The sequence below is a fragment of the Corvus hawaiiensis genome, chromosome 11, assembly GCF_020740725.1.
Source record: "Corvus hawaiiensis isolate bCorHaw1 chromosome 11, bCorHaw1.pri.cur, whole genome shotgun sequence".
Taxonomy (NCBI): domain Eukaryota; kingdom Metazoa; phylum Chordata; class Aves; order Passeriformes; family Corvidae; genus Corvus; species Corvus hawaiiensis.
The window spans coordinates 6,995,699-7,021,603 of record NC_063223.1 but is presented as its reverse complement, the minus strand read 5'-3'; the positions used below and the strand labels follow the sequence as shown (position 1 = coordinate 7,021,603).

At 41.9% G+C, this 25,905-nt stretch overlaps 1 protein-coding gene across 20 annotated transcripts in view; it reads right to left on the bottom strand.

The window, feature by feature from the left end:
• Positions 1–266: 266 nt before the first annotated feature.
• The window catches only part of FOXP1 (forkhead box P1), a 383,585-nt gene continuing 357,946 nt past the window's right edge, over positions 267–25,905 (bottom strand). For 15 of the 20 annotated variants that reach the window (XM_048315184.1, XM_048315182.1, XM_048315183.1 and 12 more), the window contains 8 exons: positions 23,581–23,782; positions 23,406–23,485; positions 22,664–22,765; positions 17,874–17,995; positions 15,738–15,807; positions 13,781–13,819; positions 11,941–12,107; positions 267–5,183 (listed from right to left, as the gene is read on the bottom strand). In XM_048315184.1, coding sequence (XP_048171141.1) covers positions 5,039–5,183; positions 11,941–12,107; positions 13,781–13,819; positions 15,738–15,807; positions 17,874–17,995; positions 22,664–22,765; positions 23,406–23,485; positions 23,581–23,782 — 927 coding nt within the window. In that variant the 3' untranslated portion in view covers positions 267–5,038. The remainder of the gene's footprint in view (positions 5,184–11,940; positions 12,108–13,780; positions 13,820–15,737; positions 15,808–17,873; positions 17,996–22,663; positions 22,766–23,405; positions 23,486–23,580; positions 23,783–25,905) is intronic. The other 5 variants (XM_048315199.1, XM_048315195.1, XM_048315200.1 and 2 more) reach the window with 3 other exon arrangements.

The following is a 25,905-nucleotide window of genomic DNA, read 5'->3' as shown; positions in this document are numbered from 1 at the left end:
AAGACAGTGTCTTCCTTGCTTCCAGAGCTCAAGCCTCACCCAACTGCCCTGTACAGACTGTCCACAAAACCACCACTAAAATACTTTGTACTTGGATGTGGTTGGAGGAGACTCAAGGAAAGAGATGAGATTTGTCCATCTATGAACGTCCTGGGACATGGATGAGGGGCAGCCAGCTGCTCCACAGATGAGGGACCATTGGGATGTGACATCAGAGTCACCGTGAGGAGGAAACAACAAAAGAACTTCGGACATGGCAACTTGCATTACCAGTGTGAACAACCAGCATTTTTATTGCATTTGAGAATGCTATAATGTCAGTAATTAGTACTGACTACACAACATTTTTTATTGTCTGTATCAACAGACATGGAATGATGGAATTACAGTTGATGTAAGGAATGAGTTTCTTTTATGCCTTATCAAAAAAAAAAAAAAAAATCTTGTTACTGGCAGCACATACACACGAAGCACCATGCTAACAGTCTGGACTGTACCATTTTCATCAAGGCTTATGGGTAGAAGATACTTGGTTACCTGTTCTGGGCCCATTAAAATGCAGTCCTGAACTGCAAATTCACCTCGCAAGACTAGAATACTAAATGACTTCTGAAACATCTAAAAAATCACTCTGAGTTCATTAACCAAAGGTACCAAAGGATTTCAAAAGAGTTTAAACACGTTTGGTTTTGGTTTTTTTTTCCCATGCTATAATGAATGTGAGATTATTGGCGATCTGAAAACTACAATAGTTCAAAATTATTTTAAAAAACTTTATATATATATATATTTATGTATGTATATATATAAAATATCTAATGATCTGCAATATTTGTAGAACCAGCATCTCTGCCCCGGTCTCTCCCCAAAGCTGAGCTCCAGGAGAGGGGAGGTGCAGGACCTGCAGCGGGACTCTTGCGAGTGAGAATCAAAAAAAAGGTCGTATTTTTTATGGTCACTTGTTCTACATAAGCCTTGATTTTATTTTTTTTTTTCATTTCACTTCTAGTTGAATGCAGAAACCTAACAGGTTTTACATTTACAAACTTTTTTTTTTTTTTGTGGACAAGGAAGGCTTTGACTCTCATTCCTGACAGCGATTTACCTGATACATGGTACTACTTTCATAATGTACGCTTTTCTTTGAGAAAAAAAACATGTAACAAATTGTCTTTACATCTTGGCACCTTGTAAAGTTTTTTTTTTGTTTTTTTATACAAAAAGTTCAATAGTTTGACACTCCCCATTATTAATCACTACTTCACTGATAAACTTTGAAAGTGTGACCCTGGAATTCATCATGCAAAATATTTACTGCAGCAGGAGAAAAACATTTTTTTTTAAACAATTTTTTTTTTTTTTCCTTTCAAATATATGAACTTTGTTTAAGACAGCCAGAAAAGGCAGTGGTAAGATAACAGAAGGGGTGGGAAAGTATCAAAAAAACCAGCTTAAACACAAAAACTGTACAAAAATGCTTCGATCAATGATAACAGGAGAAAAAAAAAAATCTGTCAACTATGTTACAATTTAAAAGCTGAAAAAAAAAAGTCAGGGATTTTCTCCCACATGTCAGCAAATGTCATCCAATATTCTTAAAGCAAGGATAACTAAATAAAATACATGTGCAGCGTATTCTGCAATTCCATTACATACAGTAGTTTTTTTTTTTCAAAGCTATTTTTTAGTATAGTTAATATAAAGCAGTTGCACAAAAAGCAAAAGGTGTTTTGACAAACAGGTCTGCATTTATTCCTTTTGAGGAATGATATCTAAAAAAAGGACCTTTCCACCTTTTCCTCCCTCCCCACCCTCCCCCCAAAAGACAAAGGCTCACACAGACACAGTGGGATATATATGTACAACATAATAAACCCCTCCCTAAAGAAGCAACTGTATATCCAAAGGGATACAGAATCAGAATTGTAAAAATCATAGTGAAGTTTGCTTGATGTAAAGCCTGAGATTTTCAGTTGGTTCTTCTGCAAGGCTGCAACACCTGCCAGATATGTTAAACTCTAATTTTTTATTTCTTTTTCTCTTTTTTTAATTTTTTTTATTTTTGCTACAGTCTTTAGACTAAGCATGCAAGACATACAACTAAGTGCAACTGAGTGAAATGTATTTTTTATTTACTCATTCCCTAACAGTTTGGACTGAGGTATGCGTACTAACAGTTTCTCATGCTGTTATCTTTACTCATGTCTAGCTACACATGCTGAGAATGAACTAATCTACCAGATTTTTATCCCCCTTCTGAATACCGAACTAACCAGCAAACCACTCAGTTTCGAAGCACAGGGCTCAATTCTCATGATCCCTGTCTGGCTACCGCCGGCACGTCACGAAGCTGCCTGGATATAATTTAAACCAAAAAAAAAAAGAAAAAAAAAAAAAGAAAAAAAAAGGAAAAAAAAGTGTTTCCAAATGACCACAGACTGCCCTTTTTTTTCTGTTTTTTTTTCCTTGTCTCTTTGAAACAGAAAGCAGAGTTGAGTTTTATAAAAGTTAACTGCCAATAAAATTTCTTGTACCAAAGCTTATGAGTGGACAGGAGTGTTATTTCCTTATGAAAAATGCTGACCAAAAACTAAACAAAACTGAGCAAATGTGCCAAGACCAACCAAAAGTAAAGCAGTCATCCCAGCACAGTCCCGGAACAGAAGTGGCACACAATCTGTAGAACCAAAGACCAAAAAATTATTATTATTTTCTTTTAATTCTAGAAATACCATTATGTCGTCCAGTTAAATTGTGGGAGCTTTTCTGTTCTCTTCTGTGTTTTATTAAACTGTCTCCTTTATCTGATACTCTTAATTTTCCATGAAATAATTGTGTCTTTGCTTTCTTCAGCTCCCTTCTCATAGCTCCACCAGTAACACTGATTCCTAGTTTTAGCCTCAAAAGCTCTCCTCGATTCCTCTTTACAGACTTTCATTTTGGTCACTGTAAAGAATTGCAAATAAAAAGTAACAACTTTGGTTCAGACATCTACTTGGCCTTCTAAATTTTCTAGAATAAAGGAGCAGTTTCCCTCTCAGGTTAGCAATAGCCCACATCTTGTCATTTCCCTCTAAATCAACCTCCTTTGATCAACAATAAGAGGATATTTGGCTTCATAAGATAAAGCATATAACAGAGAACATAATTTACTTTTGTGTAATATCTTTGGTAATTTTAGGAAAAAAAAAGGTACAAAGAAGAATATAAATTAAGCTCTGAAAGGCTTTTCGAAATAATAAAAAAAAGCTACAGTCCTACATAAATAAATGAGTGACGGAAAAGTGGTTGCAGAATGAAAATGTTTAGGTGTTTGGTGACTGAGGTTTACTGACCTATAGCAACGGATTTTGTATGTCATGTTTGCTTTGCAGAGCTTTGCCAGTTTTGCCTAACAAGCCCTGGCGCCAATTCTCTCCCAACTCTCCCGACTCCTCCGGCGAGGTTTCCATACTGGCTGGTGTAATATTGCATAACAATCCTAACTGCAGTACGGGATTTGCACAGCTGAAAATTAACACTTTAGCATTAGTGGGGCCCCGTCCTTATTAACTCCCATAACAAGTTCAGTCTGAAATCTAATTTGTATTCAAACAGATTAACCACCAAGCAATCCTGAACTGATGTTTAACCGTGAAACATCACCACGTACAGTAACAATTTAATGAAGTCATCTTTCCAACCACTATTTGCAAATGCAAATGTAAAAAAACAATAAGAAGAAAATAAAGTTGTAATAATAAATGTTTAGGTGCCCATCTCGGTAATCTTAGATATTCCAAAAAGATTTGTTGACCCATTAGAACTCGTGTTAAACAACCGAGAACCTGCCACTGTACTATTCATTCTCTACTAAAAGTGAAACTCTGTTGGTGCTGCATATGTTTCCTTGTGCTGTTCAATTTTGTGGCATTTGCTAATATTCACCGTTGCTGCCAAAAAAAGAAAAATCAAGAAAATCAAAAAACCCAAGCAAAACAAGAATATATTAAAAATACTGCTTTGTGGAATGAATCTGTGTTGCTTCCTACAGTGTTTCTATGTTCATCTGTCATTCATTCTCATTCTTGCAGTACTTCGTTCCTCTCTCTCCGTTGGACAACCCTTCCACATGTATTGTGCAGCATTTGGGACCTTTTCAAAAAACAACAACAACAAAAAAGGAGACACCGAAATGGAATGTTTTCCATAGCTAAAGAAAACATGGTGGCATCTGAAGGAAACTGGAATGAATGACAGAAAAAACTACAAACAATTCAATGACATTCAGCTTCGTATAATAAAAACACCTATTAACATTCATCACAAAGTACAGAAAACGTTGAAGCCTCCGAGAGGCCCTGGGCCCAGATGAGGCCTGAGGTCAGAACTTAAAACGGTAGAGGAGAAGTGGGGTGGGAGAATAAAAGCAATACATTAAAAAGTTTGGGATAATTTTTTCTTTGAACCCCTCCCCGATATACACGCTCACACGCACACACACATACCCACACACGTGCACACACAGGCCTTCCCCATCCCAAATGGAAGCAAAAAAAAAAAAAAGAAACCAACCAAAAAACAAAACAAAATGGAGTAAAGGCAGTGATAATCAACATGCAGTACTGTGCAAATATGTTGTCCATTGGAATCCTTAAAATCTGGGCAAAGACTTGATCTGCAGTTCAGGTGTACATGCTCAGTTTGATGTCCTCAAGTGTCCAAAATTGGCAGGACCTGCAGTCCACAGCTGGCTGCTAAATGCAAGTGAATCAGTTTAGCAAATTTACAACACTGATGTTGACTGTAAGAGAGGAAAATCCCAAGTACCAAACAAGTCCATCCAATGCACAGAGTACAAATTCCTTTTTTCAACAAAAAGTAGAAAAATCAAAAATACTCCCAAATGGGATACTTGATGGCACTAAGAGTTAACATATTTCATAGTTGTCAAAGTGGACTGAGAATCCTCCAGACTGTACAATAATGGAGAGATTTCACAGCTAAGTTTGACGTGTTCTTCCAATCTTCATTCTCAGGATAACGATGTCAGACATACTCATTCTATGTCCTCATTTACAGGTTCATCTTCATAATCTCTGTCATGATCAAAATCTGGACTGTGGTTGGCTGTTGTCACTAAGGATAGTGGGCCTTCATTTTCATCTGGGTCTAATGGTTCTTCTTTGACATGCACGGGGTGCCTGGGAAAACAAAACAACAGGCAATCAGCTAGCTGCTCATTAAAAAATGGTTTTGACAGCATGGGTGGTTTGGGAAGAAAGATGAAGTGGTTTGGGGGGTTCAGACCTGGAGGGCCAGGTCTGAGAGCTCCAGGTCACCAAGGAGAAGACCCTCAATGTCTCTGCTGGCCACAGAAGCCAAGCCAAGCACTATCTCCCAGGTAATAATCAACAGAACAAGAGTAAACAGCCTCAAGTTGCCCCACAGGAGGTTTAGGTTGGATATTAGGAAAAATTTCTTCACTGAAAGAGTGACCAAACACTGGAACAGGCTGCCCAGGGGAGTGATGCAGTCACTGCCCCCAGAAGCACTCAGAAAACATGTGGATGTGGCACTTAAAACATGGGTTAGTGGTGGGCTTGACAGTGTTGGGTTAATGGCTGGACTCGATGATCCTAAAGGGCTTTTCCAAGCTTAATGATTCTAAGATTCCATGAAGGCTATGCCAGGCAGGCAGCACTCAGCTTCCCCGGGAAAACACTGTGGGAGGAGCACCTCGATAGGGTTTCCGTCTTGGGATCGAGAGCAAACGCTCTCAGCTGACACGTTAAGTTAATATGATCTTTGGATAAATAAGTGGAATACGCATCCGAAGGGGAAGGCAGCGGCCTGCCAAGGCCTCCGCGCAGCGCAGGCTGGGCTAATCATCCTCGCTGTGTGTGCAGCGTCTCTCGTTAACATGCAGAACCTGTGAGACAACTCTCCAGAGGACGACCCCAAGTGAGGTTCTATCATTAATCAACTTCAAGCAAACACAGCAAAGAGACACCATGATACATGCTTTAAACTCCAAATTAATGCATATTTTTACAAACTGTCAATAAGGGAAGAAAAGCCCTGCCAGGAAACACAAACAGAGAGGAAAAGGCTCGCTCAACACAACAATATGATAAGAAAGCACAGTCCTAACGAGAATAATAACACTGTCAGCTGTAAACAAGGCAGAACATGATCCCCAGCTCATGGTGGGCACAAGGATGTACTAAAGAGATGAGATCTGCCAAATTTCTCATTACAGCAAAGCACATGAATAACCCGCAGGGGAATGGGGCTTGGTCATTCAAAATGGGTATGATAACAATTGAAAAATGTTGTTCGTAAATCATATTTACAACAAATCCTATACAAATACAAATTACCTTTTTTTACCTCTTTTTTTTTTTTTGTTCAGCAGCTTTTGAAATGTAAAGTAGCTATGTGAGTCAATAGTGTCTTGTTGGTGGGACTTTATAGGAAACTAGGATTTTATTGACATTACCAAGTATTAATAATGCGACACAGCGATGGAGACCCTGTTTGCTTCCTAAATAATTGATGTTGTAGGCAATCCCTTAAAATAAAGTGTTAATGAGTTCAAGTCTCACTCTCTCATTGAGTTGATATCCACCCTCCGAGACTCTTGTTTTTTTCTCTTCGCAGGCTGATTTAACCCTTTCACATATGCATCATGAACACATAACCTGAAGTACACACCTTCACTGTAAGAACTTTTTCTCTGCTTGCACAGATTTGCTTTAAAATTAATGATTTAAAATAGCTGCATTGTATTTTATGTTTTGTGTGGATAGGAACAACAACACTGTTTGTACTCCACTGCACGGACAGACAACAAGGATAAATCACTGAGTAGAGAAGATGTACTTAGCATCCACAGACAGACCAAAGCCAGCCTTGCCTACTTCAAGTGAGTCAGCTGTACCCTTGTACCCTATTTATTTATTTAGGCTTGAGCCCAGATCAGTTTAGGAAGCATCCAATTTGCTGACTACAGACAATTCTTATGTGAGCTGCGAATGCCTTTCAAGTCCCTGCATGTTTCAACTCCTTGAGTTGTAAAGTGCTGGATCAATACTTGAGTATTAACTGCACCTTCCAACTCATCCAAAGGAACAGTGGGGAGAAGTGATGCAGTATCCATGTACACACACCTTCTCCCTTCAAATTCACTAATAAGTTATCCTATCAATACACTTCTGTAAGTGAGGAGGTTCCTCTGCATGTCATGCAGTTTTTGAAAAAATTACACACGGAGAGCACTGCTCATACAATTTTAACCTAACTAGTGAAAAAGGAGGGGTAAAGAAAAGACTGGAAGGAGACAAGTCAAGGATGAGAAGTCAAGAATTGGCAAATTGGCAAGAATTGGTATAAGAAGTCTCACAAGCAGACTGTCACGCTGGAGGTGTGCACGTGCTACCTGTCCCAGCAGCTCAGGGCCTCAGTGAATATTAAACTATGCTGAATACCTGCAACTAGAAAAACTTATATTATGAATAGGCTGTGGGGCCCCCTCACTTGGGAAAAAACATGAAATGAAAAACAGAAGAAAAAGGGGGAAAGAGCAGCTGCACTGAGAGCCCAATAAAGCCTGTGCTACCCGGCCTTTATGGCAGTGATCTTTTTTACTGATGTTTTAATGTCAAAGTCTTGCTTTTTTGCTTTCTGGTTTTGATGCTGCTGCTGCTGCTGGGCTTATTTATATTTTTTAAAGCATTATTTTTGAAAACACAGAAGGGAAATTTTCAAAGGGGAGAGGAGAGCATGTCTCATGCAGTGGAGAGGCCTTGGTACACGGACTGGAGTTTCTCCAAAGGCTTCCCGGTGTCCCAATGCATCCCCACCACCTTAGGTGCCAGCAGGTTAGACAGGTGCTCACTGTGCCCACCACCACTCAAAGTGCTGTGAAAGCTCATTCAAACGTCCCCAAACCTTTCCAAAGCAAACTCTGCCCCTCTTCTGGTTTTGTTGTGAAACCAGGTGGTTTTAACTGAGGTTCTCTGTTGGAGTGAAAGCTCCTCTGGACTCAGGCCAAGAGGAAAGCCAAAGCACAGGAGTTGAATTAAAACCTTTGGAGAAGCTGAGATACATGAACCCACACCAAAGTGAAATAGAAATATGGATCTTTAACTTTTAGTAGAAATATATGCTAAGTGCCTTAAACATTAAAAAACTGTAGCAGAGACCTTAAACACAGTTCTTACTGCAGCAGTGTTACCTTTTCACAGAATTTCTTTACTTTAGACAAAATATAGATAGAATTACACTGTACACATTTTTTAGACAGAGTGTTCACATAAACAATAAGAGCTGATAGAAACTGTACACACGAATCTGTGTAATACCTATGTCACACTTGTGTAAGGCTTATGATTGTTAGAATTAAACCAGGATAGGTTAAGAAAGGAAAACTAGAATAGTGTGTTAATCTTATTGGTCAATTAACAAATATAATCCACACTTCTGTAAGAAAAAAAATATAGAGGAAATTAGAAGAAGCAGCTGTTTTCTGCCTGGTGTTTGCTGTTGCTGCTTGGCTTTATCATGTAACCCCCTTGAACTCTGCCTTCAAGACAGCTGTGAGACTATGAAATAAAGAACTTAGCAGAACAGCAGCCTCCTCTGCTCTTTTACCCTGGTCCGAGATGGAAGGGTATCCCAACAAAAGCTCAACAGTTCTCTTTGAGGTTTGGTGTGATTCCCAGAGGTCAAAAAACAAAACTTGAGGTGTGAGAAGCAACAGAAGTTACTAAAAGCTGTGCTCGACCCTGGGTGAGACAAAGCCAGAGAGGGCCACAAAGCCATAGGGAGCAGAGTCACACCAGCCTCCCCCAGCACCTCACATGTTGCACAAACATCAGACAGCGAGCTTGGCAAAACCTCTATCCCCTAAATGAGGAGGTTATCTCAGTAACACACCCCCCAAGGGAGAGAGCTGCAAGGAAAACAATGCCAAAAAATTCCAACTCCTTGTGTATTCTGTCAGCTGTAACCACAAAATGGCATGTGAGGAGGTAGCCGTCCAGAATCCATGATTTTTCTCAAACATTTTTGAGCAACTGAAATAAATAAGCTTAAATAATCTTGAAGGCAAAGGGAGACTTTCATAACCTCTCAAGTAAGTCTGAATTTCTATTTACCACCCCACCAAATCCTCAAATTGAGGAAGGAAAACTTCCTTTAGAGACTGAAGAATTCAGTCTGCTGAATTACAGAAAAGGTAAATGCTGGGTTAAGCAAAAAGAAAAAGAATGGGGGGGAGGAAAGAAGGCAAAGAAAAGAAAGGGTTTCCCATTTCTGTTTTTATAGCAGCAGAAATTCAGCACATTCCTTTTAAGTAGATGCCTGGGACTCCAGAAGGGGTTAACAATAAATAACCTTGCTGAACACAGATTCCCCTTCTTTTCACATCTGATTAATTCTTTTGTTTGTCCACTCTGGGAACAGAGGAGTTTTTAATAAAGCTGACTGTTGTTTAAAGCCACTGAGTTCTGGTGGTGCACACAGCATGGAGTAGTTTGCTTTGTGGCTACCTTTGGAGCATATCAGGATGAAAGTGTTATGTCCCCAAGCTGTAATTATGCGACTACTTTCTAGTGGTTCAAAAGGAGGGAGAGAGAAGGGAAAAAACCCACCCTAGCTGTGGTTCAATGTGTCATAAAAAGGAAACGAATGAGCGGTAATAAGACTTCAGCTGAAGTGTTAGACTTCTTAGCTGTCATGTTAACAAGGTCCTTTAAACCTTACAATAAAGTTTAAAGCTTGATTTCTTCTAATATACTGAAATTGTTTAAAAAATAACTCGCATTATGACAAGGAAATCTGTTCTGAGAAAAAAAATGAACACGTTGTTAACAAAGCACGAGCATGGAAAATAAAAAGGCTTCACAGCGTCTGGAAAGTCACTGTTGACTCATGATTTTATTTAGTAAACAGGGTAAACCCCATGACGTGTGAATGGTGTTCTGGCTTTAGATCCCTTCAAACTACTTAGAAACACCATTATAATGGGGAGGCTCCGAGGCCGGGATTGGAACATCACCCGGCCACATTTTACTTAAGCAGAAAGAAATGTTCAGCAGAGAACACATATATTATCAATTCTGAGGAAATGAAAACACTCAGGAAACAATCATTTCCATATTACAACAGAAAATTGGATTTTCTGGTGAATAATGAAAATGAGGCATCACTCCCCCCGACCTCCTCTCTCTCCACTATTTGTTCTGTGCCCCTCACCTTGGTATCAATGTGCTGAGAAATGATTATTAAGTGCAGCAAAGGCCACAGCTATGCACGGTTCTGGAAGATGTCCTAGCCTGTTTCAACTTGGTTATTTTTCCCTCCTCTCAGTCTCTTCAAAGACAAGGAAACCTTAGGTGAAATGAGAAGTGCATGAACTGCACTAGCCTTGAACTTACTAAAAGATAATTACTTGGATTAACGCAACATCATAAACGTTCATCCTTGTCTGTTAGGCCAGGAGAAACCCTTGGGAGAAGTCTTGTTTCTGGAGAAAAGCCATGTCCCTCCATTCCTCCTCCACGCCGGCCCCGCATGGTCACGGGCAGAGGATAACGAATTGTGACTAAAACTGCCTGGAGATGAATCCGTCTGTGAGAGACGGAAAGTGTGTCATGCAACGTTACTTTGGGAGAGATAATTAATACTGCACAAACAATCACTGGAAAAGCTAAACACATTATTTGAATGTTTTGAAGTAAATGGTAAAAGACAATGTTTAAATTAATTATTAATTAAAAATGAATGTTGCCATCTTTAAAGATTTTTTTTTCAAAGCACTTTGTGCACTGATTTAAAAAGCTGCAATATCAAAGTATCCAGAGCCTCAGATTCCTTCGTGCCCCCTCCCCTCTGACAACACATTATGCAGGTGGGAAACTTTTTTGCCATTAAATGCTAATTAGTTTCACAACTAATTACTACCGTGGTATTAGGTTAATGTTTTTTCTACTTTTTGATTTAGACTTACTTTTGTAAATCCCTTATTCAAATTACTTTGAAGTAAAAGACTACAAATTAGTTCTCTTTTTAATGTGTAATGTGAGCCCTGGTGAGCCAGCCAGTAATTTTACAGGCTGTTTTAAGGAGCAGGGGGAAGACGGGCAGCACGGTCACTCACAGGTACCCAACTGCTTCTCCGCGCTTTTGGGAACGACAGGACTTGTAAACTCCGGCTTCCTCACCAGCCGCCAATTACCCAGCGTGTGATGTGAGGGGAGGGGGGAGTTTACAGCTTTGCAAACTCACTCCATCACCCCATAAATACCGCACACACCCATCGGGGCATCACACCCTTCCTGCCTTACCCTTTCCTGCGCCCGCCCGCTGCCCGGGTGCCGCTCACGTTGAGCAGGGCCAGCAAGCCCCCGTCACTTCGTGTGGTTATAGACGCGCTCATTACACCGCCGTCTGTTGCTATAATGCCCCTATTAATTCTCCTTTTGATATTTTAAGAGCAATCTATAAATCACACAGACCTTCATGTTAATGCTTAGCAAGACCGTTTTGTGTTGAGTGGTTTTTTTTGGACGCACCAAACAAGCCCATTTCCCAGCTCTGCCCAATGGGCTGTGCTCATCACGTAGACTGCGGGGGACAGAAATCACAGGTTTTCTCCAAGAAACGTAGTTGCCTATGAGATTTTGCAAGGTTTAAAGAACAGAATTGCAAACAAGTGAACAATTTTATAGCCCTGTGTGCTTCTTGGACTGGACTGAGCTGATCAGTTTTACGTGGAAACTGGTAAATGGCTCTTTTATGTTCTAATCACCGTAAGCATGTCCCCAGATGGAGGTAGATGTCTGCTCCTGCTGCTCCAATGATGAAGCTCAGGAAGGAGCCAGGAGTCTCCAGAGTGACCCTTGAGCAGATGGGAAGACAAGACCTAGAGCCAGCATGCGCTTCTGCCGTACTTACATCGCTTGCATAGGGGAACGTCCTGGACTGCTGTCACTCCCGTTACTGTTCGTATGCTCCATTGCACCATTGAGCTCTTCCCTCATCGCACTGGCTAAATTGCCCAGAGTGGGATTTCCCATGGAAGCAGTAGTGTATAGAGGTATACTGTTCTCAGCCATTGAAGCCTGCCAAGGACACAAACAAATCCATGAAGAGCCATGACTAACGTTTTTATACACTGCACAACACACTCACTTGTTCCAAAACATTCTCCACATCTACATTATTTGCAATTACAGGTTCTTTTAAATATTGTACTTTCTGATAGGTATTACCCTGGTTCCATCAAGGGAAATTTAACGTCATTTAGATCTGGGTTTAAGGATTCATAGCTGTATTGGCTTATAACGGGATGGAGCTTTCCATTCCCTATTTGGAATTACACCCCCTGGAAAAAAGAAAATGTCCTTTCTCTATTTTTGCTTCATGAAATTATGTTTGGGGCTTTGGGGTATTTTTTGCGGCTTAGGTTTGGGCTTTGTTTCTAATGAAATGGGGAAAAAAATTCGAACTGGCTCAGCTGGTAATTCTTTCCCACTGGAATGAGTGGGCACCAAGCAGGAGTGCAGCATCACCGAGTTTGGTTTTCCTTGGGACATGTGTGAGGCTGCCATCAGCACTAACTGGATCAGAGCTGCACCAATCTACCTGGGAGCTGAACCACTCCATGTGGAATTTTTTTAAACCTCACCAACTCAATTCCTACCTTACAGGTCTGACTATTTTATTTTGATTTTTCCCTTTGTTCTAAGGAAACACCATGCAGCGGCACACTGGAGTTAACTTTCTAAGTGGAAATCTTTGTAGGAAGAGAATGAACTGTTAAATATTTTCCTTCTGATTCCCACCGTTCTGCCTGCTAATATTTACTGTGTGTCAGCATTAGCTCATGTTGACAGCACAGTCCCGGCCCGGCGCAGCAGCAGTGGGAACGCAGAAACCTGGAGCCCTGGAGGAGCCCAGTGTTTCGTGGGGATGGGAGGCACTGGAACGGGAGGGAGGCACAGGGATGAGAGGCACAGCTTTCCAACGCTGTAGCATCCAAGGACTGGAAGGACATTTAGCCATTTCACCCATCCCAAACGGATGCAGCTGACATCATCTGTGGCTCTCTAAGCTGTGTCAGCGCCGGGCAGCCACAGACGCTGGCTCGGCAGTGCTTGACCTGCGCTGGGAAGAGGTCAGCTGGCTGCAGTGGCCAAGCAAAAAAATTCATCAGGCTGGGTCTGCATGATGCAAACCTGGCCTGTGGGAGGGGAATCCATGCAAACGTACTCCCCACCAAACGCTCTTGCCTGCTCCTAATTCCTGGACAAAACTCCTCACTTGCTGCCAAGCCGGCAGTTCTTCCCAGGCGAGCACAGCCAGAGACAGAGTGGGGGGAGATGGGATGGGAAGGGAGGGCAGGACCAGCCCTCACTGCAGCATCTCCAGGAGCACGGCCCCTTTTATTCTTCCTTACGTTGACCTCTCCATGTGCAGCCCTATGTGTCACACGTGATTACAAAAGCTATTCTAACGGGGAGGATTATTTTTATCTTCTTGATTCAACAACCGGCAAACTCATTGTGATTAGGGGATGCAAAGAATGGTTCACATTTCCTGCACTTGGCAAAATAATGACTCAAGTTCTTCACCCACAGTGATAACTTGTAATTGCAGTAAAGCAATTTACTGGGGGAGAGGTGGGACACAAGGAGTATCTGCTAGAAGACAGTAATAGGGGAGGGGGTGTTTTGGGAGCCCCTGTTGACCCGCTGGCAAAAGAGAGAACTGGTGAGAGCTGGAGTCCCCGTACCTTCCACAGACAGAGGGGGGAGAGAGCTGCTTCTTCTCCCTGGCCATGAGGGAAAACAGATAGAGGACATGTCAGCAGGGTCTGGGTGAAGGAGAGGGGTGGCTGTCACCCCACAGGAAAAGACACCATGCTGGTGGCACACAGCCCCCCGTGCAGACCCCGTGGTGCTCACAGGAATGTGCAAGGAGCAGGCCTTCCCAGAGCCCACAAAAGCTGGGGGGAACACTGCTCATCAAGTATTAATTAGACTGAATGTAGGCCCTGGCAGGCAAGGCAGCCTTGTGTCCTAGAGGAATTTGTTGCCCAAGTGAGGTCTGAACTGCCCACAAGGCAGTGGCCACCCACATTATTTGCCCAGACCCTCTACAGCCCCAGATAACCCACCGGGACTTTGACTCCAAAATCCAATGGCGGGGAGAGAAATGTGGAACCTGCTGGTTTATTTTCACCCTAAAAGAGGACCTGCCTCAGTGCAATGGTTATTATTCACCCCCACTTATTAGAGGGGTTACAGTGGTAGCAAATCTGGCCAAGGCTCCTCTCTCCATCAGCTCAGAGCACACGATGCTATGTGGGGCATGAGGACATGGCTCTCTCAGGAAAAGTGGGGAATGGAAACAGTTTGGAGGTTATCACGAAAGACAAGAATGGATGGAGATGACGACAACGACATGTGTTTCAGAAATAAAACACGAACAGTTCCATATGATAAGCATATTAATTGAAATTAGTCACATAGTTAACAATGTGAAGAAATGCAGGATCATTTCATTTTTGCCTTTCAGCCTCATGAATGCAAAATGTGCTTGTAATCTTAATACTATTCAGGAGACAAAGCAGTCTTTAAAAATCACACTTCACAAGACTCAAGGGAAAATAAGTTACTAATGAATGGTATTTACAGTTGCTTCATTTAAACATACTTTCCTGGGTTTTGCAGGAGTTACTGCATAAACTCAAAAAATTAGAAGAAAGGTAAAACATCATTTTCCTCCTAATAATCTGTTTCTTGGTTCTGAAAAGAGAAGTCTGCTAAACCTTCCACAAAACATGACTGCCCAAGCAAATACCCATGGCATCAGTGAACTTCCTGAGAGGTGACCCCCAGGAATCACCTGGGGGGCAACCATGCATGGTGTTGCCTTCTGGATTCATTTATAATATATAGAAACCAGGTTTGAACCCCCCCCCCAAACACACAGACCCCACTACAAATCACGGCATGGTAATGCATTTGCATCTTTGGTTTATACAGCAAATACTGACTTTACTTAGGGTTTTGGAGATAAAAATTCGAGTCAGGAATTTGCTGAAAGGGGAAAAAGGGCACCAGAAAAAGGGCTGGAGACATGGACACTTTTAGGCTGCAAGTTATTAATTCTGTACCCACACTTTGTGTATTTCTGCATCGTGAAAAAACAGAATTTTTGTCTTACTATTACAGTTTAAACCAATAAAAATGATCTTTTCTTTTCTATAGGAATTGCGCCGTTTATTTTTTACCAACAATAGGAAGATATGCAAAAATAGCCCTTAAAAGAAAAGGGGGAAAAAATGATCTGCTTTCTCTTTAAAGCCATGAACAATAGAAGGTCACGTGCCGCAGTATCCTATCATTCAGCACATTAATAGCTGTGCTAGAGTAATTACACTTGTGGTATTTTTGCCTCAAGTGAAATTCTGAAATAAGAGGATGGAAATTATGATACTGCTGATAAATATTAATAAGTGAACTTTTAATTTTTTTGCCACAATATTCAAAATGCTAAGCATCTAGCTAATGCTGAAGCAGCCTGATATGTGTTTGCCTCCAGGGACTATGATGCTTTATGCACTTAAGAAAAAAGTTTAACGGAATTAAAATTTAATATCTAATTAGAGCAAGGCTAATATATTTTGAAATGAGTGGGGAAGACACACGCCTCTGTTGCATATTTGCTACAGTCATTAATCTTACCTGTAAAGCAGCATTGAGAGGTGTGCAGTAGGTGTGGCTGGTCTGTATGTTTTTAATAAGAGAAGGGTTACTGCATAAGAAAAACATAAAAAGGAGAGTTAAATGCAACCAACTTCTGTGCGAGTGTTTCAAGCACGTAATGCTTCCTCCCCCACCAGAAAACTAGAGCTGAGACTGGTTTTCCATACGAGTTCTCTTTCGTGTCTCTTTTTTTTTTTTTTTTTTTAATTTAAAGAAAATATCTGAGTTTTCGGCTATGGTTATCATATTTGCCTTTACTAAATAAGGAACATCATTATCTCTTGACGTTACCTCGCCATGTGTTCTACTACCCTGTGTTAGTGGCACATCTTGGCATCTCTGCTCATTTTAGCTGTGTTCAGGAGAAATTCTCCAATTTTCGTCGTGTCTGGGAGCCCGTTACCAAGTGAAGGTCCATCATGAGGAGACAATGATCAAAAGCATCACGGGACATTTTAAACTCTGTTTCATTCAAATGACTCTCCAAGTTGCTGGCAGCGGAGTCTCTCCCAGTGGAGGGGGGCACCACGATGAGAAAGGATTTATTTGATCGATGTTATTCCCTGCCATGCCAACGGCCATGGTGAGGGGCTGCCCACACCATCACCCCAACCAGCCCGTGGGCAAGGAGGCACGAGGGCAGGCAGCCCACAGAAACCACCACACTGCCCTAAAAGCCTTTTTTAGTAAAAAATATTCTGGTGTGCTATTTTGGACCCTTATTTTTGTCAACTTTACATAAGGGACCAGATTTGAGGAAAAGGAATGGGGACCATATGCGTTCTCTCTTTAGGAGGCATCCCAATATCATGGTTCCATCGGGAGATTAAAATAATGAAATAGAGACTAGGTAAAAAAATGCCCATGCAAAGCATCTCCCAAAAGTTTTATCACTCACTGGGCATGTTTTTATTTTAATTTTATTAATGTGGGAATAAATTATGGTGAGCAGAGTCTTAACTGAGCCCCTTGAACAGGGACCAGCAAGGATCAGTTGTCCAGGACAGATGGCCTTCGAGTAAAGGTCAAAGAAAATCCCTCTGGGAAGCCCAGGAATATTGGTGCATGGTTGTTGGTAGGCACACGATGGCCTGTTGATAATCTTTACAGCTGGTCTCACTGCATTTTCAAACTCTTTAAAGTGAATTCAGCATTTCTGTCTCGTGAGTACCTTACTTTTCTTGATTAGGAGTTGCAAAACAAAGCATACAATTGAAAGCAAAGGAAAATATCAGAATTAAAACTTATCTGAAGCCTTTCCTGGCATATATCTGTCTTCCTGACACGTCTACAGCAGCATATCTGCGCTAGCGTGGATAATTATCTTAGTCTACATTGCTCTATAAATAAATGCTTTAACAAACATGTCAGAGTAGAGTTATTACTACAGGCATTTGGATTATCAGAGTAGGACACACAAAATACACATAACAACCAAAAATTTAGTTTCTTTAGCAGCAAAGGTGATGTCACTATTTTGTGAAATGCAAGTCTACATGAGATGGGTAAATCATGCAAAGCAAAGCAACAGCAGAAAAAAAAAATTAAAGCAAGTAAAAGCTCTTACTGTGCAACAAGCTCGCCAAAGTTTTCATCAGGGCAGTATTTTCGAGGACGGCCTCGTTGAATATGACGGCCACGTTTAAACTCTTCATCATCAACAGTCCAAAAGGACCCAAACTCATCCTCTACTCTGATAAAGCACTTATGCAGTGAGAGGTTGGTGCGAATGGCACCCTGGGACAAGAGCAGCAGCAAAGGAGATGAAGTGGAAACAAAGGGACACGGGATCGGGGACAGAACAGACATCAAATACAAGGAAAAGGAAAAAGAAAATAAAATGCAATAAGCATAAGCAAATGGTTTGTGAGGGTTAATATGCATTGCCACCTAAAAGCTACTAGCATGTGATGCAACAAACACCAAGCAAGCAGGGTCAGGGTACTGGTGGGCATACAAACAGTAGTGATGAGATGTTTGTCTTGGTTTCCCTTAACTGAGACAATGCGAAACCACCTGTGGTTGGTCTAACACCAGCTAGCAGCCAAAAGCCTCTACGTTAAACTGTAAGCATGATCCGAGCTAGGCTAAGAAGTTCAAACATGGTGGACATACCCACTGATCTTTTGTGGCCTTCGTTTTTGGAACTCTAGTTCATCCACTGTCCATACTGCCCCTTTAACGTTTTCTACTCGCACAAAACACTTGTGAAGACTAAGATTATGACGCACTGCATTCTGCAGCAAGTATAAAAGAGAAAACATTCAAAAACCTTCTATGAGAAAATGCTCATCATTGTCCAAGAACAGCAGCAGCACAGTCAGCTTGACAGTTCTCATTTTGCAATGTTAAGCCCCTTCCCCTCCCCGCACCCGCTTGCTTTCCCAGGCTCTTTACATCTTATTTTGCAAAGACAAAATAAATATGAAAGCTTAAACCCAAGATTAAAAATTCACATTATTCTTATCAATTATCCCCAGTGTGACTGAGAACAGCCACTATTTTAAGCATGCATGTTGTAGAATACAGCACATTTCATACAGAACACAAGAGGAACATTGCTTAGACTTTTTCAAAACAAATATATACTCTCTGCAAAAAGAAATTTCTCCCCTCCTGGAAAAGAAAGCAGTTAGAAAGAACAGAAAAGATTTTATATTAGTACAGTCAACTGGATTTAGCTGTGAGGCGCAGGAGCTGGTGTTGCTGTGGTTTCCCACAGCTGGGCTAATGTGATTCAGGTGCTGCACCTCCGTCCACACCCACAGCACGGGCCAGGGGCTCGGCAGCACCCCACCGGCCGGCCGGCACCAACTCCTGCCTCCACAGCTTGCTCTTATATGGAAGTTGGCTCCTATTTCTGGCAGACTACTGTAGTGACTGATCTGAGCCTCTGCCAAGTGAAAACATGAGGAGGGCTCTCTGAAACAAAGTGATAATATCCCCACAGCTCATCACCCAGAGCAACCTGTGCTCATGGCATCCGATGCCCGGACGTCCACCCTGAAGCTCGGCACTGGGAAGGATGAGCACGGCCAACCCCTCCAATGTGCTGAGACACAACGAGACACCTCTCTAAGGCATGGCAAGCTGTTGGCTTTTCTGGCCCTGCTCCCTCTGACACGGTGCTGAGAGCCTTATTATTCCTCAAATGGAGTGCTACGCTTTGTCCCCGCTTCAGGAGTTTCCTGAGCAAATGCCCTGCAACAGTTGGACCCAGTGGTCTTAAAGGTTTTTCCAACCTAAAAGACTCTTCAAAGCCATTGTTCATGGAATTCATAGGAATTTGTACATGGAGCTTGTTCCCAGTGCTGCTGAAAGGGGCTTGGGAAACAGGAAAAACAGAAGAAGCCATTTGCTGAAAATCTGCAGGCGAACAAACTCCATTCTCACTGGCACCATTGATTCAGTCAATCTGGTTGACTCGTTAGCAGGCACAAAGCCAGCCAAACACATGGCCTGGGTCTAGGCAACCAGGAGATGACAATTTTTTTTCCTTCCGACATCATCCTCTCCTTTTTTTCCACGAACATGGGTCTGGATGGTGAAAAGGGAGCTCTAATTGTGAATGTCTAAATCACTGTGCAAACAAAGGGTAGCACAGAGCATTTGTCATGTAAATCAGGAGGCAGTGGAGTGTGTGCTGGGAGGGGAAGGCAAAGAGTCTTCTGCTCCTTCTCCAATTCCCTGCCATGCCTAGTGCAGTCTCCACATTCCCACCCTGGTAGGAGTGGAAGATTTGGGGTTTGAGCTGCCTTTGCTCAGCAGATGCTTGGGTGCAAACACATCTCCTCTGGCTGTAGGTGCCTGATGCAGGCACTTCAGCTTTCCCACAACCATCTGCATCTGAACTGGTGAAACAGTAAACCTTGAATATGCTTTTCCTCTCAGCAAGGCAGAAATCTAGCAGAAAGTCAACCTGTCCATCAGGCCTGCTTCCTTCTGCCCTTATTTTCTTCTTCCTGCTCTTATTTTTCATGGGTTTTTTTTCCCCTCCCACCTCTTCCAGATTTCAGTACTGTTGACTTTTTGGCAAAATCCCTGATTTTGAGGTGGAGGAAAAACATGTAAACACCCCACACCTTACGAGATGAAATCAGCCAGCTCAGCAACTGCTGGTGGGTGCCGTGCTAGTGCAACCCGACACAGGGCTGCTGGCCCACATCTGGGTAACTCAGGCAGTTTCCTGTGAAAATGGGAACACTGTCAAGTCTGGAACAAAATGTAAGAATAATAATGCTATTTCCCCCAGTGAAAGCTGATCTTGTGGTTCATACAGCAGTTGATCAAACGCACACGGCAAAACCCAGCAAAGGGAGTCCTCAGAGTTTGTAAATAGTCTCTAAAGACAGGGTTGAGCAGAAATATTTGTGTTTTTCTTTAAATAAATTTAATGCTGGAGAAATACTTTACAGACTGTTCTTGTTCTCTTGAAGTCCATTTGCAACTAATGGTTAAGGCTGGGGGACAGGGCTCTTGCTGGGTATGCTGAGACAGAGAAGTTGAATATTTACAAGACATCCATGAAGTGTGTTGCCTTCATTTTCTATTTTCCATGTGATCACTTATTTAAGTAGTTCATGCCAGAAAAAAATTGTTGTGTTTCTCCTGCCTCTGGATACTTGCTATCTAACAGTTTTATTTGAACAATACCCCAATGTGTCAGAGCCACACCTGCAGCCTGTGCCTCATGGCTGTGACTCAGTGCCAGCAAATTACTCCAAAAAATAAAAGCAAACAGACATTGCCTCTGACCTGTCTGAACCAGTTCACAGTGCTCCCCCAGCAATCAGCTTAACAGAAAAATTAGGAGCTATTATTGTAAGATTATATATTTACCTTGTTAAAAATATTTGTATGCAAGCCACTTTTGCAGAAAAATTACCCTGAACATGCTTCAATGTAGTAAATGAAAGGGTTTGTTATTTTAATAACTGCTCAGGCTCTGCCGTACTGCATTTTGGGAAAGAGGTTCATTTTTTAAAGGTCTTTATTCTTGCACTCTTCTGTGTTTTTGAAATAGGGCTCAGGGAAGATTGTCTACACCAAACCCTGACCCTAAACTTGGGGAACAGTGACCCAAATGACCCCTAAGCATTAGCTGAAGGTGGGCACAAATCAGCACATATATATTCAAATTATTCTGATTCTGCAATTAGCCCCTTGTGCTCGTTCTGCGCCCCGTGGGCTTCCCATCATGCCAATCCAGAGCTGCATTTTCATCCCTGCTGTTCCTGGGGGCTGGCAGAAATCTGAGCAGTCTCCTGCACAAAATCTGCACTACTCTAACCAGTTGTCTATTTTGCTGGCATTGGTGGATGTGGGGGTGAAGTTTTTCTTTCCTGTTACATGAAGCAGGACCTGGACACCTGCAAAAGGTCAAGGTGTCCAAGAAGGAGGTCTCCAAATGGCACCTGCCTCCCTGGGACACCCAGTGCCCTTCTACAAGCCTGAGAATCTGCAGCTCAGCCTCTCTGCTCCTCTTCTGTATCTGCACTGGCTCCTGGGACTGGATTTTATGGGATGCCGAAAGCTAATTCCCAAAACTAGCCCCACAGAAGATATAGCCAGGACTGCCTGCTGCCTTCTTCCACTCCTCCCTCCACTTCCCTTTGCTGCTGGAACTAAATAGGATTTTTACTTTAGCACCCACACCTGCAGCTGCTGAAAAGTCCTACTGGAACCACTCCAGGAGCAAAAGACAGGCAGGTCTAAAAGGATCTTAAATCAGGGAAAGTTAATTTCCTTTCTGGATAGTAAGGAAGCTGCAAAGTTAAACACTGCTCATGTTTTCCAACTGCAGGGAAGAATAAAAGCAGCAATCACATAAAGTTTTCCTGAACTTGAGAGCTTCTAGACCAGGACTGAAAATGTACAAAATTGTGCTGGGATCTGAATGAAACGGAAACCATGCCACTAAAAACCAAGCTAACTTCCAAGGACCATTTTTAGCTCCATCCGCTGAAGGAATTAATCCTAAATGCAGGCTGGGACAGGAAAAACAGAAAGAACTGATGGAACAGCATGTATGGGACCTATTCATACAACCTGGTCATTTGAAGTTGTTTGAGAACAACAGAGCTGTCTGGATTAAGAGAGATTCCAAGCACCAGGGTACAGTTTTTATAGCAACACAACATCCTGTTATTTGATTCATTCATTTGTGATTGCACTAGATTCAGAAGCCAATATGACTATTAAAGTGCTGTATATAAAGTGAAAGAGTGGCCCCCCAAAATACAGAATAAAATTAACTCTTATCTCTCTAACAGTCTTATCTCTTATCTAACAGTATTTGTGATATTTATCAAAGGAAATGAAAGTGCAAAACCCCAAGTTTATTTCTGTTAAAGACATTTCTTATTGAGGGGCTTGTTTCTTGTGCATTAAATTCAATGAGCTTCTACTGTGTGATTAAAAAAAAACAGAGAGGAAGTTTGTAACAGCTGTTTATGTAGTTAAGAGTCAATCGACTGAGGAAAGAAATCCACTGATCTATAGATCCTAGGGAAAAAAATGGTTGTTGTGATTACAACCTGCATACCTAAAAAGACGAACAGTGTATCTTCTACTGACATAAGAACTTTACCTCTTTTTTTTTTTAATTTTCTAATATGTTCCGACTGAAGAGCCAGAGTTTCCCAGCTCGTAGCAACCACACAGAGGAACTCATGGCATAATCACAGAACATAAAAGCCAATAATGGGGATTCAATTAGTGGTTTTCAAAGGCAGAGGAATTTTTCCTGCCAAATATCAAATTGTTCCTGCAGATAAGGCACCCGGCGCGTGTCGTAACTGCCGATCTGAATTTTTCATGTCCCCACGTCAGGACAATTTATGTCATCAGCAAGGTCGGTTCTGCGCACGGCAGAGAGCAAAGGCAGGAGGTGGGCTCAGCCTTACCTTCCACGTCGCCGCGTTGCGTCGGAAGTAGGCGAACATTCGCGTGAACCAGTTGTAGATTTCGTTTAGTGTTAGCTGTTTTTCGGGAGATTCCAGGATGGCCTTGTGGAGCAAAGCGATTGCAAGATCAGTTATGAGCACACCAGTACAAAACACACTCACAGTTTTACTTTGCCCGATACAAAAAAGGAAAGAAAAGAAGAATGAAAAAGAAGAGATTTGGAGCAAAAAATCCAAAGGAGGGTTTTCACAATATGAACTAAGATTAATGGCTGTATTTAACAGTTCAATGGCAAAATTCAAAATGGAATTATCTAATTGTTTTGAGTTTTTATTTCTGTTTCCTTACAGAAATATTAATTTATTAGTCATTCATAAAGCAGAATCAAAGAGAAATGCAAAACATTTCACTAGCTGATTAAAGCTCAGTAATTATTTAGAGCTCAGATTAATTCTAGGGATCAGAGATTACTGTAGCTTGTGATAATTGACTTGCCATCTTTAAACAGGCTCATTTTCACTGTTGTGTGAAATGAATTTCCTAATAATCACATCGTATTGTAATACTTAATCAAAAGCAATTATGTTATATATTGCAGTTCTAAAAACCCTTATAGTAAAGGTTTGAGCATTTGAGCACGCTTACGTACCAAAGGTTTGAAAATCTATTTAATCCAGAGTGTGCACATATAGGGAGATATATTTTTTCCTAATCCAGCCGCGTGTGTTTGGCTCAGCTTACCTGTCTAATTAAAGATGCATACGTGAATGGTGGTCTAACTTCTGCGTTCTTATAAAATTCTTGGTTCTGGGCAATATCTGCTAAATAAGAGCAGTTGTTCTGTTATCATCAGAGCCCAATCACCACAGCTGGGCCGTGGGCAAACACGGGGGCTGTGCCAGCAGAACCCCTTTACCTGAAGAAATGGGGACGTTGTATTTATCCGAGTACCGCCTCCGGATGGGTCCGACGTTGTGCATGCTCGTGGTAGTGATGACTGACGGTCCCTGCGTGACAGGAGTGATGGGCGCAGTCGGGGTGGTGGGAGTATGAGGTAAACTCTGCGGAGACGCCTCGGACGCGGTCTTGGAAAGCGTGACACTCGATACCAGATTCAGCTGCGGAGGGAAGGACGAGGCTTTAGTTACAAACAGCATTTCTGCATGGTTAAGGGCTGCAGAGGACACCCTTGATACCACAGTGTCCCTCAGTTCACAGCAGACACTGCAGCTTCAGCACAAAGTGCTGCTGTAACATCTCCATTAGGAGCCAGCAAAGGGAAATAAATATGATAAATACATATACAGATTTCCAAATAGGTTTAAAAAACCGAAAAACATAGCCTGCTGCCAAAAGAATGAATCATGGATTTTTATCTAAATATTAGAAGAAGATCTTGCACAGTACATGATCCTTTTAATATTTTACTTCAGGTTTCATTGTTTCACAGTCTAAACCGCACACCTCTCTGATTTCCATTCTATCATTCTGCATGGCTTCTAATCAGTCTTCTTGGATATTTCATTGAAGGCATCAGGCTTAAAATAAAAGGCAAGACTTTCCTAGGGACATGCTAGGGAGAAATGCAATCTCTCTCTTCAGCATTTGGGCTTTTCTTTTTTTTTTCCTCTCTGTTCATCCATTTTAGAAGCAAAGCCCAGAGTAGGTTAACACTGGAATAATTTAATTAATCACAGTACATGAAATACTGTGAGCATTCAGCCCAGCACAAGTGGCACCACTCTGTTTTTTCCTCCTAGGATGGAAGGCATTGGTGTTACCTGCACAAAGCCCAGCCCCACTGGTGTGGCAGCGTGCCACAGCAGGCTGTAAAACACACCTGCCTCCAGGATTGGGTATCAAACCCAGCTCCAACCCGACTCTTTTCGATACACAACCCTATTTATATAACCAGCATCCACATTCCTCCCCAACCCTTTCTTTTTGCCCTACAACGTCCTTTGAAAGACGACGCTCCATCTCAATAGGTCGCTGCTGCTGAAGTATTTTAAACAAACAATCCGATCCCTTAACTACAACATCACAGAAGACGACCGAGAAAAGGGCTCTTTGACTACTTCCACATTTCTTTCCCTTAGGCGGTTTCACAAATAATACTGGTGAAATCCTGACCGCATTGAAGTCGGTAGCAAAATTCCCACTGAATTTAACAGGGCCAGAATTTTACAACTTTTGCTCGTGATTAAAATTCCTTTTTTGCTAGACATTAAACCTTCTGAGATGAAGGCAAGGCACACGACACAGCTATGCCCCCAAATATCTCATGTTTATCCATAAGGCACTGTATTAATTTTCCTTGTATGAAACTAACCAGATAAGAAAACTCCTATTAGCATCCCTCATACGAGTTAATAGCCACAAATAATGTTTCTTTTTAAAAATAATAGGATTTATCCCAAACAAAGGTCGTGGAAAATAAAGAGCTGTACTGTTACAGAGAGGATACCAACACAAAAAGCCCATCACCCACAGAAAGGGTTCAGCTGAGGGAAGATAAATTGTGATTGCTTGTCCTTCCTGACAGTGGGAAGGAGCTGAGGGAAGCCCCAGCCACAAACTCCTGGCACAACCTGGATGCTGCTCCAAGGGAAGAAGGTGGTGAGCAGCAGACGTGCAGACACGCACCTTTCCCTGCAGGTGCTTACAAATGACTCCTCACCTTCCAGCGGGAAAGATTTAACACTTTGTGGCAAAGCCAGGGAGCGTGAACCCAGAGAGGGATGGTGAAGGTGGTGAAATGCAGGTATTGATCCCTGCTCCAGCATGAACCACTACCTGCAGTCTGAAGGTTTAAACCCTCCTGGTGCCATGCACTGCCCACCACGTGCCACCCGGTCTGCTCGTTGACTGGCCTGATTTAAGGACACTGATTAGGGACATATATATAGTAATGTCTCCCTGTTATCCATCTATCCATCTATTACATATGATAAAAGGACCAGTGATGATAATAACAGTGCAACTGACAGGTCTCACCATGAAATTAAATCTACTGTATTTTATCTCAGTTTCTAAATGGACATTTTAACAGTCCAATAACTGCGAGGAAATTTGCATCAATTTTAAGTGCCCTTCTCAGTGCAGGCCCGGCAGCCGGGCCCTCCCGTTGGAAAGATCACTGCTCCTGCTTCATCATTACGGCTCCCAACTACTCCATTTCAAAAGAGTCCCCTTCCTTTTTCAGCATGTAAAAACTTAACATTTAATCTGTTTCTACTAG